We start from the raw sequence: 15,981 nt of genomic DNA, 5'->3' as shown, positions 1-15,981 counted from the left end.
GGCGGAAGAAGTGTTCGACGTCACAGCGTGCATTAAAATCATTGACGTGTGGACGGAGGGGGATGAAGGTGAGGCCTTTGCTGAGAACTGATTGTTCGTCCTCAGTGAGGGGAAGGTCTGGAGGAATGGTGAAAACTCGGCAGGGCTGGGAGCTGGGATCTGGTGTGGGTGTGGAGCTGGGAGTGGGGGCGGAGCCTGTAACTGGAGTGGGTGTGATGGTGGTGGGAATGGGGGTGCAGTCATGAGCAGGGATACTTTCCCCTCAGGGTTCTGGGGGGCAGGGATGCTGACAGTGGGATCTGTGGAGGGCGTGTCAGCAGAATGCAAGTGAGTGGCGTTGGTGGGGGCGGAAGTGGTGGCAAACACAGCAGTAGGGGTGGCGGAAGTCACTGAGCGTGTGACATCAGCGATGATGTGAGGGGCGGAAGTGATGTCACGTGTGATGCATGAGGAATTGTGAGGGGCACAAGTGGCTGTGGGAATGGCCATGGTGGGGGTGGAAGTGACATCATCAATCAGCGTGGGGGTGGCTGCTGCACCAGCTGCATGGCTAATGGCATCTGAGCAGTTGCAGAGGCCGGGGGAATCTTCTGGAGTGTTTTAAGAGCGCTGGTTATGGAGGTGGGTAGATAAAAGTTTGTTTTACTCACAGTTTTTGATGTTTGAGATGGAGTTCAAATTCTGTTTGTTGAGAGTATGAATTCTCCTGAGGATGTAGTACAGAGTGGGTCCTTTGCAATTCTGAGAGGGTGTGAACCTCAGCTGAGGCAGGGCTGACTGTAGAGAGGTTAGGTACCGGCGCATTGCTGTGAGCATGGAGCGGAGGATCTTGAAGGAGAACTGTTGCTGGTGTTTTTGAATCTGTAGTCTGTACTGTTTGTCATGTTCGGGTCCGAACTCTGCTGGTTTAAAGGTGGTCCGGAGTCCGTGTGGGATGAGTTGGTTACGGAGGCATGCACTGAGGAAGCAAATGTGGCTGTGGTAGCGAGTTTGTTTCAGGACATGGTTGAAGAGTTTCAGGGCAGAGGAAATGACCTGGGAGTTGCAGTGGGAGAGGGACTCCCTGAGATTCTTATGGAGAGAGGAGGAAAACTTCTTCAAGGCAGGCATCCTTGCAAGAGGTTTCGCAGTAGGGTTAAAATCAACTAGGTAAAAACAATGACTGCAGATGCTGGAAACCAGATTCTGGATTAGTGGTGCTGGAAAAGCACAGCAGTTCAGGCAGTCGAGGCATAGAAGGTAGTGGTGAAGGGTGCTTTTCTGGCTAGATGTCTATGACCAGTGGTGTTCCTCAGGAATCTGTACCGGGACTTCTGTTATATATATTACATGACTTGAAAGAAAATGTATATGAATGAGTTAGTAGGCTTGCAGACTTTACAAAGATTGGTGGAGTTTTCAATAGCATAGAAGGTTGTCAAAGGATACAGTGGGATATAGATCAGTTGCAGACATGGGTGAAGAAATGACAGTTGGAGTTTAATCTGGGTAAGTGGGAGGTGCTGCACTTCGACAGTTCAAGTATTAAGGAAAAGTATAGTTAATGGCAGGACCATGAACAGTACAGTACAGAGGGATCTTGGGTTCAAGTTAATAGCTCCCCAAAAGTGGCCACTCAAGTAGATAGGGTGGTATAAGCATGCTTGCCATTACTGATCAGGGAATTGAGTACAAGAGTCAGGATGTTATGTTGCAGCTTTATAAAACTTTGGTTAGGCCACACTTAGGGTATTGCCACATTTTAGGAAGGATGTGGAGGCTTTGGAGAGGGTGCAGAAGAAGTTTACTAGGATGCTGCCTGGATTAGAGGGTATGAGCTATAATAGGTCTAGAAAAAACTCTGGTTGTTTTCTCTTGAGTAGCGGAAGCTGAGGGGAGACTTGATAGAAGTCTGTAAAATCATAAGATGCACAGATAGGGTTAACAGTCAGAATCTTTTTCCCCCAGAGTCTAAAACAAGGGGGCATGCATTTATGATGAGAAGGGAAAAGTTCAAAGGAGATGTGAGGGGCAAGATTTTTTTTTACACAGAGAGTGGTAGGAGTCTGTAACATACTGCCGGGATGGTGATGGTAGATGTAAAGGGGCGTTAAAGGGGCTTTTAGATAATCACATGAACATGCAAGCAGTGGAAGAATATGGATCAAGGGATTAGTTTAATTTGGCACCACGCTCGGCATAACATCCTGGGCTGTGCTGTACAGTTCTGTGTTTGATGTAAGCTTTCAAAACTCTCATCTCAATCCTAAATGACCTGTTCATTTTTCTGAGACAGTGTCTCCTGATTTCAGACACTTCCAGCAAGGGGAAACACCCTATTTGCATCCACATTAGAGAGTGTGGTGCTGGAAAAGCCTAACCGGTCAGGCAGCATCCTCGGTTATAGAGAGAGAAGGAGATCGTCTTTAAGGTAGGTATCCTTGGAAGAGGCTTCACAGTAAAGGTTATAATCTACACTGCTGATCCCTGTAGAATTTTATAGGTTTGAATGAGATCACCGTTCAGTCTTCTAAACTCTCAAGAAAATGCTCAAAACTTTGCTTGTAAATGGTAGAGGGAGCTGTTTTGAAGCTGATGTGCAGGAGTCTTGGCGAGTTACTGCAGTGCATCTTGCAGATGGTAGTCACACTGCAGTTACTGTGTGTCAGTGGTGCATGGAAAAATCATTCAAGGTGGTGGATTGGTTGTCAATTAAATAGTCTGCTTGATCTTGGATGGTGTCAAGGTTCTTGAATGTTGGTGTAATTGCATTAATCCAGGCAAGTGGAGAGTATTCACACTCCTTACTTGTGGCCTGTTAATAGTGGAAACACATTGGGGAGGTAGGTGGGGAGTTATTCACTACAGAATTGCTAGCTTCTGATCTGCTCTTATAGCCAAAGCCACACTACCATAATGGCTAATCCAGGTGAGTTTCCATAAGATGTTTACAGCAGAATTCTGTGATGCACTGACCTTTAGATTCAAGCAATGATGGTTAGATTGTCCCCTGATGTGGATGGTGATTGCTTTGTACTTGTGTAGCATGAAGCTTAGTTGTCACCAATCAGCCCAACCTTGGATGTTTTCAGGTCTTGCTGCATAAGGATACACAGTGCTTCTATATCTGAGTTGCTGTGAATGGTGCTGAACATTGTGCAATTTCTGATCTTATAAACGTCATTGATGAAGCAGCTGAAGATGGTCAGGTCTCAGACACGACATTGAATAACTCTTAACAGCACACCTTGGAGTTGAGATGATTGACCTCCTAGAATCACAACCATCTTCCTATATGTTATACTTAACACTCCATTCAGTGGGAAATTTCCCATACCCTTGATTCTGATTGACTCCAGTTTTGCTGGGTGTCTTGATGGTGTACTTGGTCAAATATCACCTTGATGACAAGGGCAGCCACTCTTACCTCAACTCTGGAATTCAGATGTTTTGTCCATGTTTAAACCAAGGTTGCAGTTAGGTCACAAGATGGCCCTGGCAGCAGCCAAACATCAGTGAGCAGGTTATTCCTTTGCAGGTGCCACTTGAGAGGATGGCAGAGTATGTGAATAGGTTGACAGGATATTTGGGATGGAAGCTGGTGGGTATTTTTAACAGCAGTCACTGAGGCCAGCCTTTTAAACAGCATACTTCCAAACCTGCCAGTCCCTGGAGGGCCTCTGTATTGCTTGCAGGTGTGGAGGGTTGAATTCCCATTAACACCTGCAGTCTGGAACCAAAGTTAACAACAATCAAGGCATTTTGATTTGTGGACTTGAGAATTTCCTGGCTTGGGAGTGAACACTTTTTGTTTATTCCTTCCTAGGGTGGCACGGTGGCACAGTGGTTAGCACTGCTGCCTCACAGCGCCAGAGACCCGGGTTCAATTCCCGCCTCAGGCGACTGACTGTGTGGAGTTTGCACATTCTCCCAGTGTCTGCGTGGGTTTCCTCCGGGTGCTCCGGTTTCCTCCCACAGTCCAAAGATGTGCAGGCCAGGTGAATTGGCCATGCTAAATTGCCCGTAGTGTTAGGTAATGGGTAAATGTAGGGGTATGGGTGGGTTGCGCTTCGGCGGGTCGGTGTGGACTTGTTGGGCCGAAGGGCCTGTTTCCACACTGTAAGTAATCTAATCTAATCTTTCTGCATACCTATAGAACCTTCTTGCAATGTTTGTTTATCTTTTGCTATTTTATGCTGAGATTTACTTTTCTCGATCAATCTCTTGCTAATCTTTTACCAAATTCTAGAATCTTTCCAATTTTATGACTGCACTTATTGGTAACTATAATTTTCCCCCCTGATCTATTTTTAACTCTCATGTTAGTCATTTTCGCATAGCATTATTTTTCCTTAAGAGCAACCACAACTGTTGCAAATAATAATTGATCCATTAAACACATTAATTAACTTGTCCCTCATACCTACATGGTCTGCTTTGTTCAGATTTAGTACCATTGTTTTGGATTTAAATGTATTGCTTTCAAGCTCAATACAGAATTCCAACAACATTGCACTGCTCCATATAGGTCCCTTTGATACAAGGCCATTCATGAACTCATTTTCATGGCACAATGCTGGATCTAAAAGAGGCTTTTGCCGAATTCATTCTTTGACATATTGATTGACAAAATTGATTGGACAGCACAGTGGTTAGCCCTGCTGTCTCACAGTGCCAGGGACGCAGGTTCAATTCCAGCCTTAGGTGATTGTGTGGAGTTTGTACATTCTTCCCATGTCTGCGTAGATTTCAGTTGGGTGCTATGGTCTCCTCCCACAGTGCAGGTTAGGTGGATTGTCATGCTAAATTGTCTCAAAAAATGTTGCACTGAAAAAGCACAGCAGGTCAGGCAGCATCCGAGGAGCTGGATGCTAAATTGTCTGTAGCATCAAGGGATACGTAGGCAAGGTGAATTAGCCATGGTAAATATGGGGTTACAGGGATAGGGCAGAGGGCTGGGTACAGGTGGGATATACTTTAAAGGGTCGGCACAGACTAAATGTGCTGAACAGCTTCTTTCTGCACTGTAGGAATTCTGTGATTCAATCAAGACTACCTTCTATCCATTCACATACAAACTGATGTGCATTTTGGGAAGGAGAGTCTTGTAAGAATATTTTCTTACAAATATTAGGTCACTGATATGAAGTTATATAACATAAAGATGGTGAAAACCTGCAGTGTTGCAAGTTCATTTCTTTCTGACAAAGAACCAACTATTCCACTCAAAAAGAAATTTTTTGGGAACAAAATATTAAAAAAAGGGTTTCTAAGTATATGATTTTGCAGCTTTAATAAGATATTCTGCTTTTGGTTAGAAGTATTAATATCTGATATCCTTGAACAAAGTAAAGAAATCTGACTTTTCAGTCTCCATTAGAAGTATCAGCTTCTTTTTCAGCCACCATTCACTCCAATTAATTTCTTCGCATCTACTTTATGTGATTACAAGTAAAATATTCAAAATTTGTCAATTAATTTGTTAGTTTTACAAAAATGCCATAAATGAAATTGTACATACCTCTGTCAAATGCCAGTTTGACATCTTCAATTAGATCACTAAACCCTGATACTCTGTACAAACCTTCAGACATTAGACCTATGAAACAAAATTTTAATAAAAAGTATTTTTCAGGAACAACTTATATTTATATAGTGTTTTTAATTGATGTTGATGTTGTTCAAACAGCATTATAAAACAAAATATGAAAATGAGCCACATATGGAGATAATAGATTGCCAAAGGTTTGGTCAAAGAGGCATATTTCAAAAGATGAAAGTGAGGTCGAGTGGCAGAGAAGTTTAAGGAGGAATACCAGGTCTTGGTGACCAGGCCACTGAGTCACAGTCACCACTGGTACAGCAATTATAATTTAGAAATTCTCAAGTGGCCATCATTAGAAGAGTGCAGGTATTTCAGACTTGCTTGACTGGCAGCCAATGAAAATAGAGAACACTGGGTGGTATAGAATGGAACTTGGTGTGAGCTCAGAGCTGAGTTTACATAGGGTAGAATGTGAGAGTCCAACCAGGTGCACTGGAGTAGTTGAGTCAAGAGATAAAGACGACATGCATGAGGGCTTCATAAGCAGATGAGGAGAGACAGGGCTGTAGCTGAGTGATGTTATAGAGTTACAAAAAAAAATTAAAAATTACCCCAAAGGAATCGAGTCTTAGATATTAAAAATGGTACTTTGATCAACACCTTCCATTCAAATATGCATTTGAAGCCAGCTAGCAATTGTCTTGACGACACTTGTTTTTCTAATACTTATAGAGGGGTTATGAACAGGGCTTAATAATATTAAACTTTTAACTAATGTTGTTGTGCTTACTTCTACTTACTTACTTCTACTTCTAGATGATTGTGCAAAGATACAATTTTACACAAATTTAAAAAATATTTACACTCAAAGACTTGAACAACTAAGTGTTAAAAAGTGGAAATCCAGTTGTGTTGCCACATCAATAAATAAAATGAAAGTAAGGTCAAATATACAAGAATAATTTGAAAATACATAATTAATTGTTGTTGGCTCTACATTGCGCCTGCATTCCTTCCACATTTCTCTCTCTTTGGGTGCTAACCATGCCATATTAAGCTCATGGATGATCATATCACTAACCCATCCCCGCATCTTGTTACATCTTCATCAGTGGCTAGTATGATGGCCATCGCTTCTGCAATGAGCTTGTCTGCCTGATCAAGGAAGTGTATTCCTAAGTCTCCCCTTGTATCCAACTTTGAACACACTTCAAAACTGAGTGACCCCAGCAGCCACTATTCTGATACCACCAGGCTGTCTACATTTCCATTCTGATATTAACACATGCTGATAAAAATTCCACTTCTAATTAAGAATAGTTTGGACCCTGTGGCTTGATCCTCCCCTAGAGATTAGGTTCCATGCCAACAGCTATATTATCACAGAATGTAAGCCATTTTTGGGACAGTTCTGCAAAAATTGGTTGCTGCTTTTCCTACATTACAAAATTGACTATACTTCAAAACATTTCACTGTCTCTATGTGCGTTAGAACTTCCAAAAATGGTGAAAGGTAACAGGTAACATATGAATGCAAGTTCTTTCTTCTATTCACAGCAAACCAATGTCTTTGATAATATATAGTTTGTAATGTAGATTACAACAAGCCATCCTCTATAATTACATTTTATGACTTAGTAAGGTGAATCATTTTGCTTTAAGGTCTGTTAGAAACATTTAAGCTTTTGGGAAACATCCATAGCTTAGAGGGGAGAATTATTGTTTCAGTTTTACTTTATCTTGGGCAGTGCTATGAAGTAATTGCATAGAAATGCATCTATAGAGCCAATAAAGCGTGGCATTGGAAAAAAGCACAGCAGGTCAGGCAGCATCTGAGGAACAAGAGAATTAACATTTCAGGCTTAAACCTTCATCAGGCCTGGGGAGGGGGAAGAGGCTGAGAAGTAAAGAGGGGGTGGGGCTGGAGAAAGGTAGTTGGGATGGTGATGGGTGGGCGAAAGTAGTAAGTGAATGTGATAGGTTGGTGGTAAGTGTGTAGCAGATAGGTGGGTAGGAAGATGGACAGGTAGGTCAGGTCAAGAGGGCGGAACGTATCAGAGGGTTGGATCTTGGATGGCATCCCCAGTCCTGATAAGGGATCAAGCCCGAAATGTTGACTCTCTTGCTCCTCAGGTGCTGCCTGACCTGCTGTGCTTTTTCCAGCACCACACATTATCGACTCTGACTATTCCAGCATCTGCAGTCCTCACTATCTTCCAATACATGTGCAGAGCAGTATTTCTGAGAAAAGGAGAATATAGTAAACTTGATTGATGGGTGGTAAGTTTGCTCGCTGAGCTGGAAGATTTGTTTTTCAGACATTTTGTCACCATACTAGGTAATATCATCACCGAGCCTCTGGTGAAGCGCTGGTGTTATGTCCCACTTTTTATTTATGTATCTTGCTCTGTTTATGTGGGTGATATCATTTCCGGTTCTTTTTCTCAGAGGATGGTAGATGGGGTCCAAATTGATGTGCTCATTGATGGAGTTCCGGTTAGAATGCCAGGCCTCTAGGAATTCCTATGCGGGTCTCTGTTTAGCTTATCCTATGATGGATGTGTTGTCCCAGCCAAAGTGGTGTTTTTCCTCACCTGTACATAAGGATACTAGCGACAGTGGGTAATGTCTTTTGGTGGCTAGTTGGTGTTCATGTATCCTGGTGGCTAGTTTGTCCGATGTAGTGTTTATTATAATCCTTGCATGGTATTTTGTAAATGACATTCAGTTTGCTGGTTGTTATTATGGGATCCTTTAGGTTCATTAGCCTTATTTAAGTGTGTTGGTAGTTTGTGAACTGCTATGATACCAAGGGGTCTGAGTAGTCTGGAAGTCATTTCAGAGATGTCTTTGATGTAAGGTAATGTGGCTAGAGGTTCTGGGCACATTGTGTCTGCTTGTTTAGGTTTGTTATTGAGAAATCAGAAGACTGTGTTTTTATTGGGTACCCGTTCTTCCTAAATACGCTGTACAGGTATTTTTCTTTGGCTGTTCATAGTTCGTGGGTGCTGCAGTGTGTTGTGGCTCATTGAAATAATGTCCTGATGCAGCTCCGTATGTGGGTGTTGGGATGCTTCTGTAGAGAAGTGTTTAGTCTGTATGTGTTGTTTTTCTGTTCATCGCGTGTTGAAGTTCTCCATTAACTGTTCATTCTACTGTGACATCTAGGAATGGGAGTCTGTTTTGTTGTTCTCCTCCTCTTTTGTAAATTTTATGCCAGTAAGGATACTGTTGATGGTGTTGTAGGTTTCCTCTAACTTGTTCTGTTTTATAATCCCGAAGGTGTCATCCACATAGCGGACCCAAAGTTAGGGTTGGATAGATGGGAGGGCTATTTGTTTGAGTCTCTGCATTACTGCTTCTGCTAGGAATCCTGATATTCATGGGTGTTCTGTTGATTTGTTTGTAGGTCTTGTTATTGAATGTGAAGTGGGTGGTGAGGCATAGATCTACTGGCTTGAGGATGTTGTCTTTGCTGATGAAGCTGATAATAGCCACCAATATACATGAACATCAACTAGCCACCAAAAGACACAACCCAAGATCACTAGTATCCTTAGGTATGAACGAGGAAGGATACCACTTTGACTGAGACAGAACATCCATCGTAGGACAAACTAAACAGAGACCCGCACGGGAATTCCTAGAGGCTGGGCATTCTAACCGGAACTCCATCAATAAACACATCAATTTGGACCCCATCTACCATCCTCTGAGAAAAAGAACTGGAAATGATATCACCCATCTTAAGAAACCAAGACAATTGAATAAAAAGTGGGACATAACACAAGCGTTTCACCCGGGACTGTCATTGATGTCACCTAGTATGGCGACTGAAAACAGACCTTCCAGCTCAGCGAGCAAACTTACAACTTGAACCTCAACCTGAACTACAAATCTTCTGAAAATTCGCAAACAGGTGCAATACATTAAAACTAGCCCGAAGATGGGGAACCAATGCCATCCAACTGAGCGCTACCCGCGAACAGCTGTACTTCCTGCATGAATGCCTCAGGAATCAGGGCTACTACTAAAATGTCTTAAATACAAACCACTGCTCAACACCCTACTAGCCAAAAGAATAACAGAACAGAACGGCTGCAGAATGTTGACAGAAATGGTTAACAATACCCACAACCAACTCCATGAATACAAGTGGGAAATTTTGTGCCAAAAGACTTTATATACTAATGCGACAGACCATGAATGGACAGACATGTTAGAATGAGTCATAAGCATCAAACAGCAGTAAATACAGAAAATGAAAAAACTAACCCTACAGGAAAAACTGACAAACTCACAAAAAAAAACAACACAGGCAACGCAGAGGCTTGGATTAAAAAAACCATCAGACCGACCACCAACAGATACAGAAAAAGTCATCCTTGTAAGAGGGCTAAACTACAACTACACAGACGCAGACAAAAAGGACTTCCTAGCAGCATTTGAATCAACACTGAAGGTCAACAAACTCACAGAAGAAACCCAGCAGATCATCAGACAGACAGTTGCACCAACACTAAGCAGGAAAAAGGGAACACACTCAACACACAGGAAAGGAAAGCTCTAGAAAGACTCAAAAAAGAGAAAAATGTTGTAATTCTACCTGCAGACAAAGGGTGCATGACTGTCATTCTAAACAGAAGGGGGTACATTGAAAAGGCGAACTCACTGCTTGCAGATACAGACAATTATCAACAGGTATGATAGACCTGACCCCACAAATAGAAAACCGTATCACATCTACATTGAAAAGGCTTCAGAATTCAGAACAATTAAACAAGATAGACTTCCAAAAAATGAAACCGGATGAATCCAACACACTCTACTTCTATGGACTACCCAAAGTACACCAACCAGGGAGCCCCCCTCAGACCCATAGTCTCATTAACTGGAACGTCGACATACAGACTAGCCAAGGAACTCCACTGAAAACTGAAATACCTAGTGGAAAACTCATGTCACTCCATTCACTCCATCCAAGAATTCCTGAATACCAAAAACACCAAGATAGAAGAGGATGAAATAATGGTTTCTTTTACGTAACAGCCCTGTTCACATCAATTCAGATTAACGTGACCAAAGAAACACTGACTGCACTACCAGAAGGATCAAGGACACAAACACCAGACAGCACTAGCTTCATCAGCAAAAACAACATCCTCAAGCCAGTAGGTCTGTGCCTCACCACCCACTTCACATTCAATAACAAGACCTACAAACAAATCAACGGAACACCCATGGGATCATCAATATCAAGGTTCCTAGCAGAAGCAGTAATGCAGAGACTCAAATAAACAGACCTTCCAACTATTTAGCCCAAACTTTGAGTCTGCTACATGGATGACACCTTTGTGATTACAAAACGGAACCAATTAGAGGAAACCTACAACACCATCAACAACATCTTACTGGCATAAAATTCACAAAAGAGAATAACAAAACAGACTCCCATTCCTAGATGTCACAGTAGAATGAACAGTTAATGGAGAACTTCAAACCAGCATCTACAGAAAAACAACACACACAGACCAAATATTTAACTACAGAAGCAATCATCCCAACACCCACATACGGAACTGGACATTATTTCAATGAGCCACAACACACTGCAGCACCCAGGAACTATGAATAGCCAGAGAAAAATATCTATACAGCATATTTAAGAAGAACAGGACCGAATAAACACAGTCTGCCGATTTCTCAATAACAAACAAGGGGATGGCACGGTGGTACAGTGGTTAGCACTGCTGCCTCACAGCACCAGGATCCCAGGTTCGATTCCAGCCTCAGGTGACTGCCTATGTGGAGTTTGCACATTCTCCCTGTGTCTGCGTGGGTTTCCTCCGGTTGCTCCAGTTTCCTCCCACAATCCAAAGACTTGCAAGTTAGGTGAATTGGTCATGCTAAATTGCCCATATTCAGGGGTGAATATTCAGGGGAATGGATCTGGGTGGGTTACTCTTCAGACTGTTGGCCCAAAGGGCCTGTTTCCATACTGTATCTAATCTAATCTAAAAACCCAAACAAGCAGAACCCAGAAACTCTAGCCACATTACCATATATCAAAGGCATGTCTGAAATGACTTCCAGACTACTCAGACCCCTTGGCATAATGGAAGCCCACAAACCTACTAACACACTTAAACAGTGGCTAATTAACCTAAAAGACCCTATACAAACAACCAGCAAACAACTAAAAGTAGAGGTCAATTTTATGGAAGAAGGTCTGCTGAGTCAAGGGGTTTCCCAATCCAAGCTTCTCACCTAAATGGACAGAATTTCACGTTATTGCTTGGGAGTTTGAAAAACTTGATGTAAGTGCGAATAATCTTTCTTAATTTTGTGTAGTTTACCCTCAATATAAATACTGGAACCCTTAAAAACATTTTTACTTAGATGTACAATTTCTCTGGAAAGCCCTCTTTTGGAAGTGATTTCATGTGCTAACTGACGACTGTCAGCTGAAACAAGTTATCAACCCCATCTATATCTGTACTTCATAGAATATTAGAATCTAAGCATAGATGTTTTGGCAAATGTCCTTGCATGCAACAATATAATCATATTTGCAACAAGAAGCATGGCCTTCCTAAGTCTGCAACAGAGCAATAGAAACATAAAAAAAAGAAGTATGTCATTTGCTCCTTTGAGTTTGCTCAGCCATTCAATGTCATCATGACTGATCATCCAGTTCAGTATCCTGTTTCCACATGCTCCCATATCCTTTGATCCATTTACTCCCATGAATTATATCTAACTCCTTCTCAAAAACATTCAATGCTTTGGCCTCAACCACTTTCTATGGCAGAGAATTCCATGGGCTCACCACTTTCTGGGTGAGAAAATTTATAATCATCTCAGTCTTAAATGGTTGACCCCATTTCCTTAGACTCTGCTTCTCGATTCCCCAGTCATCAGGAACATCTTTCCTGAGTTTTCCCTGTCTAGATTTCTACGAGATTCCCCCTCACTCTTCGAGAGTCCAGTGAATATTATCCTAACTGAATCTGTCTCTCTTCATATGTCAGTCCTGCCATCCTAGGAATCTGTCTGGTAACATGCATACAGCTTGTTAAAACAATTACTCATATCCTGTCACATATAATTATCCTCAGAGAAATGCAACTGCACGAAATGTTTTCTGAGATTAAAGAACATTTGCAAACTCTATTCTTCAATTAAAAATAATGTAAGACCTTTCATGAATGCTCAGTTTACTGAACACACAATTTGTAAATATTTATATTTTAAATTAATCAAATTTGGTAATTCTACAGCTGTATCTTTTCAAGCATTCAAGAATATTCATCCCATCATTTACATATGCAGTTTGAGGCTCTGGTCAGACTGCATTTGGAATGTTGTGATCAGTTTTGGGCCCACTACCTAAGGAAGGATGTGCTAGCGTTGGAGGGAGTACATTGGAGGTTTACAAGAATGATTCTGGAGATGAAGGGCTTGTCATATGACAAGCGGTTGAGGACTCTGGGTCTGTACTTGATGGAGTTCAGAAGGATAAGGGTGGGACCTGACTAAAACTTACAGAATATTTATTGGCCTGGATACAGTAGATGTGGAGAAGATGTTTCCTCGAGTAGGAGAGACTAGGACCCCAGAGTGAATGGACAACCCTTTAGAACTGAGATGAGGTGAAATTTCTCAGGCAGAGAGTGGTGATTTTGTGGAACTCATTGCCTCAGAGGCTGTGGCAGTCAATGCATTGAGTGTATTCAGGATAGAGTAGGTTCTTGGGATCCAGGGTTATGGGGAGAGGACAGGAGAATGGAATTGAGAAACATATAAGCCATGATCAAATGCTGGAGCAGACTTAGAACATAGAACAGTACAGCACAATACAGGCCCTTCAGCCCACAATGTTGTGCCAAGCATTTATCTTAATCTAAGATCAACCTAACCTACACACCCCTCAATTTACATGTGCTTGTCCAGCAGTTGCTTAAATGTCCCTAATGTCTCTGACTCAACTACCACTGTTGGCAGTGCATTCCATGCACCCACCACTCTCCGTGTAAAGAACCTTCCTCTGACATCTCCCCAATCGCCTTAAAATTATGATCCCTCGTGACAGCCATTCCTGTCCTGGGAAAAGTCTCTGGCTATCTACTATATCTATTCCTCTCATTACCTTGTACACCTCTATCAAGTCACCTCTCTTCCTTCTTCTCTCCAGTGTAAAAAGGCCAAACTCACCCAACCTCTCTTCATAAGACAAGCCCTCCAATCCAAGTAGCATCCTGGTAAATCTCCTCTGCACCCTCTCTAAAGCATTCACATCCTTCCTATAATGAGGTGACCAGAACTGAACACAATATTACAAGTGTGGTCTAACTAGGTTTTTACAGAGCTGCAGCAATAACCTCTCAGCTCTTAAACTCAACCCCCACTGCTAATGAAAGCCAAAACACCATACACCTTCTTAACAACCCTATCAACTTGGGTGGCAACTTTTAGGGAACTATGTACATGGATCCCAAGATCCTACTGTTTCTCCACAATACCAAGAATCCTGTATTTAACCCTGCATTCAGCATTGAGATTCAACCTTACAAAATGAATCACTTCGCTTTTATCCAGGTTGAACTCCATCTGCCACTTCTCAGCCCAGCCCTGCATTCTGTCAATGTCATGTAGTCTGCAACAGCCCTCAACACCATCTACAACATCACCAACCTTTGTGTCATTGGCAAACTTAATCATCCATCCTTCCACTTGTTCATCCAAGTTATTTAGAAAAACTACAAAAAACACAGGCCCAAGAACAGATCCTTGCAGGACACCACTGATCATCAACTTCCAGCTAAAATACTTTCCATCCACTACCACTCACTGTCTTCTTTCGGCCAGCCAATTCTGTATCCAGACAGCCAAATTTCCCTGTATCCCATATCTAACTTTCTGAATGAACCTACCACCAGGAACCTTATCAAATGCCTTACTGAAATCAATGTACACCACATCCACTGCTCGAACTTCATCAACTTGTCTCGTCATGTCCTCAAAGAACACAATAAGGCTAACGAGGCATGACCTGCCTCTCACAAAGCCATGCTGACTACCTTTAATCAAACTATATTTTTGTAAACAGTCATAAATCCTATCTCTCAGAATCCTTTCCAGTACCTTGCTTACCACAGATAGAAGACTGACTGGTCTATAATTCCTAGGAATTAGGAGAAAGTGAGGACTGTAGATGCTGGAGATTAGAGCTGAAAAATATGTTGCTGGAAAAGCGCAGCAGGTCAGGCAGCATCCAAGGAGCAGGAGAATCGATGTTTCGGGCATAAGCCCTTCTTCAGGAATCAGGAAGGTGTGCCAAGAAGGCTAAGATAAAAGGAGGGAGGGGCATTGGGAATGCGATAGGTGGAAGGAGGTTAAGGTGAGGGTGATTGGCCGGAGAGGGGGTGGGGGCGGAGAGGTCGGGAAGAAGATTGCAGGTCAAGAAGGCGGTGCTGGGACTGAGATAAGGTGGGGGAGGGGAAATGAGGAAGCTGAAGAAATCTACATTCATCCCGTGTGGTTGGAAGGTTCCTTGGCGGAAGATGAGGCACTCTTCCTCCAGGCGTCGTGTGGCCAGGGTCTCTGATCTCTAGCATCTGCAGTCCTCGCTTTCTCCTGTGTCACCAAACACCAGACTAAAGCCATTTAAAAGTTTGCTGATGACACCACCGTAGTCAGTTAAATCTCAGATGGCGACGAAACAGACTACAGATGGGAGATGGAAGACCTGGAAGAATTATGCCCTGAGAACATCCTAGCTGTCAATGTCGGCAAAATGAAGGAACTCATGCTCCCCTACACATGAACAACACTGAGGTAGAACGAGTGGAGAATGTCAAGCTCCTGGGAGTGATCATCCACAACAAGCTTTCTTGGACTCTTCATGTGGACGCATTGGTTACAAAGGCCCAACAATATCTCTTCTTCCACAGGCAGCTGAGAAAATTTGGCATGACGGCAAATACCCTTGCCAACGTTTATAGGTGCACCATCAAGAGCATTCTGTCTGGATGCATCACTACCTGGTATGTCAACTGTACCATTCAAGATCGGAGACAGTTACAGAGAGTGGTGAACTCGGCCCAGACAATCACAAAGGCCAAGATCTATAGAATCCATCTACCAAGCCCACTGTCAAGGAAAGGCCGCCAGGATTCTCAAAGATCCATCCCACCTTGGCAATGCTTTTCTACAACATTTAGCATCAGGGAGAAGGTACAGAAGCTTGAACACACGCAGCAGTGGGTTTTGAAATAACTTCTACCCTATTGTTGTTAGAATATTGAATGGACTCACAAACTCTTAGCATTCGCCTGTACCTGTGTTTTGGTTTTCGCCGCTGTTTACCTATTATTTACTTATCTATGCTATTTAACATGTGATCTGTCTGTATTGCTCACAAGACAAAGTCTTTCACTGTACCTCGGTACACGTGA

At 42.5% G+C, this 15,981-nt stretch overlaps 1 protein-coding gene across 6 annotated transcripts in view; it reads right to left on the bottom strand.

Moving 5' to 3' along the window:
* chn1 (chimerin 1) overlaps positions 1-15,981 on the bottom strand; it is a 226,427-nt gene that overhangs the window by 30,477 nt on the left and 179,969 nt on the right. For all 6 annotated transcript variants that reach the window (XM_043693571.1, XM_043693573.1, XM_043693576.1 and 3 more), the window contains one exon: positions 5,501-5,578. In XM_043693571.1, the coding sequence (XP_043549506.1) occupies positions 5,501-5,578 (78 nt within the window). The remainder of the gene's footprint in view (positions 1-5,500; positions 5,579-15,981) is intronic.

Source organism: Chiloscyllium plagiosum, chromosome 7, assembly GCF_004010195.1.
Source record: "Chiloscyllium plagiosum isolate BGI_BamShark_2017 chromosome 7, ASM401019v2, whole genome shotgun sequence".
Lineage (NCBI taxonomy): Eukaryota > Metazoa > Chordata > Chondrichthyes > Orectolobiformes > Hemiscylliidae > Chiloscyllium > Chiloscyllium plagiosum.
This window is presented reverse-complemented; position numbering and strand designations above follow the sequence as displayed.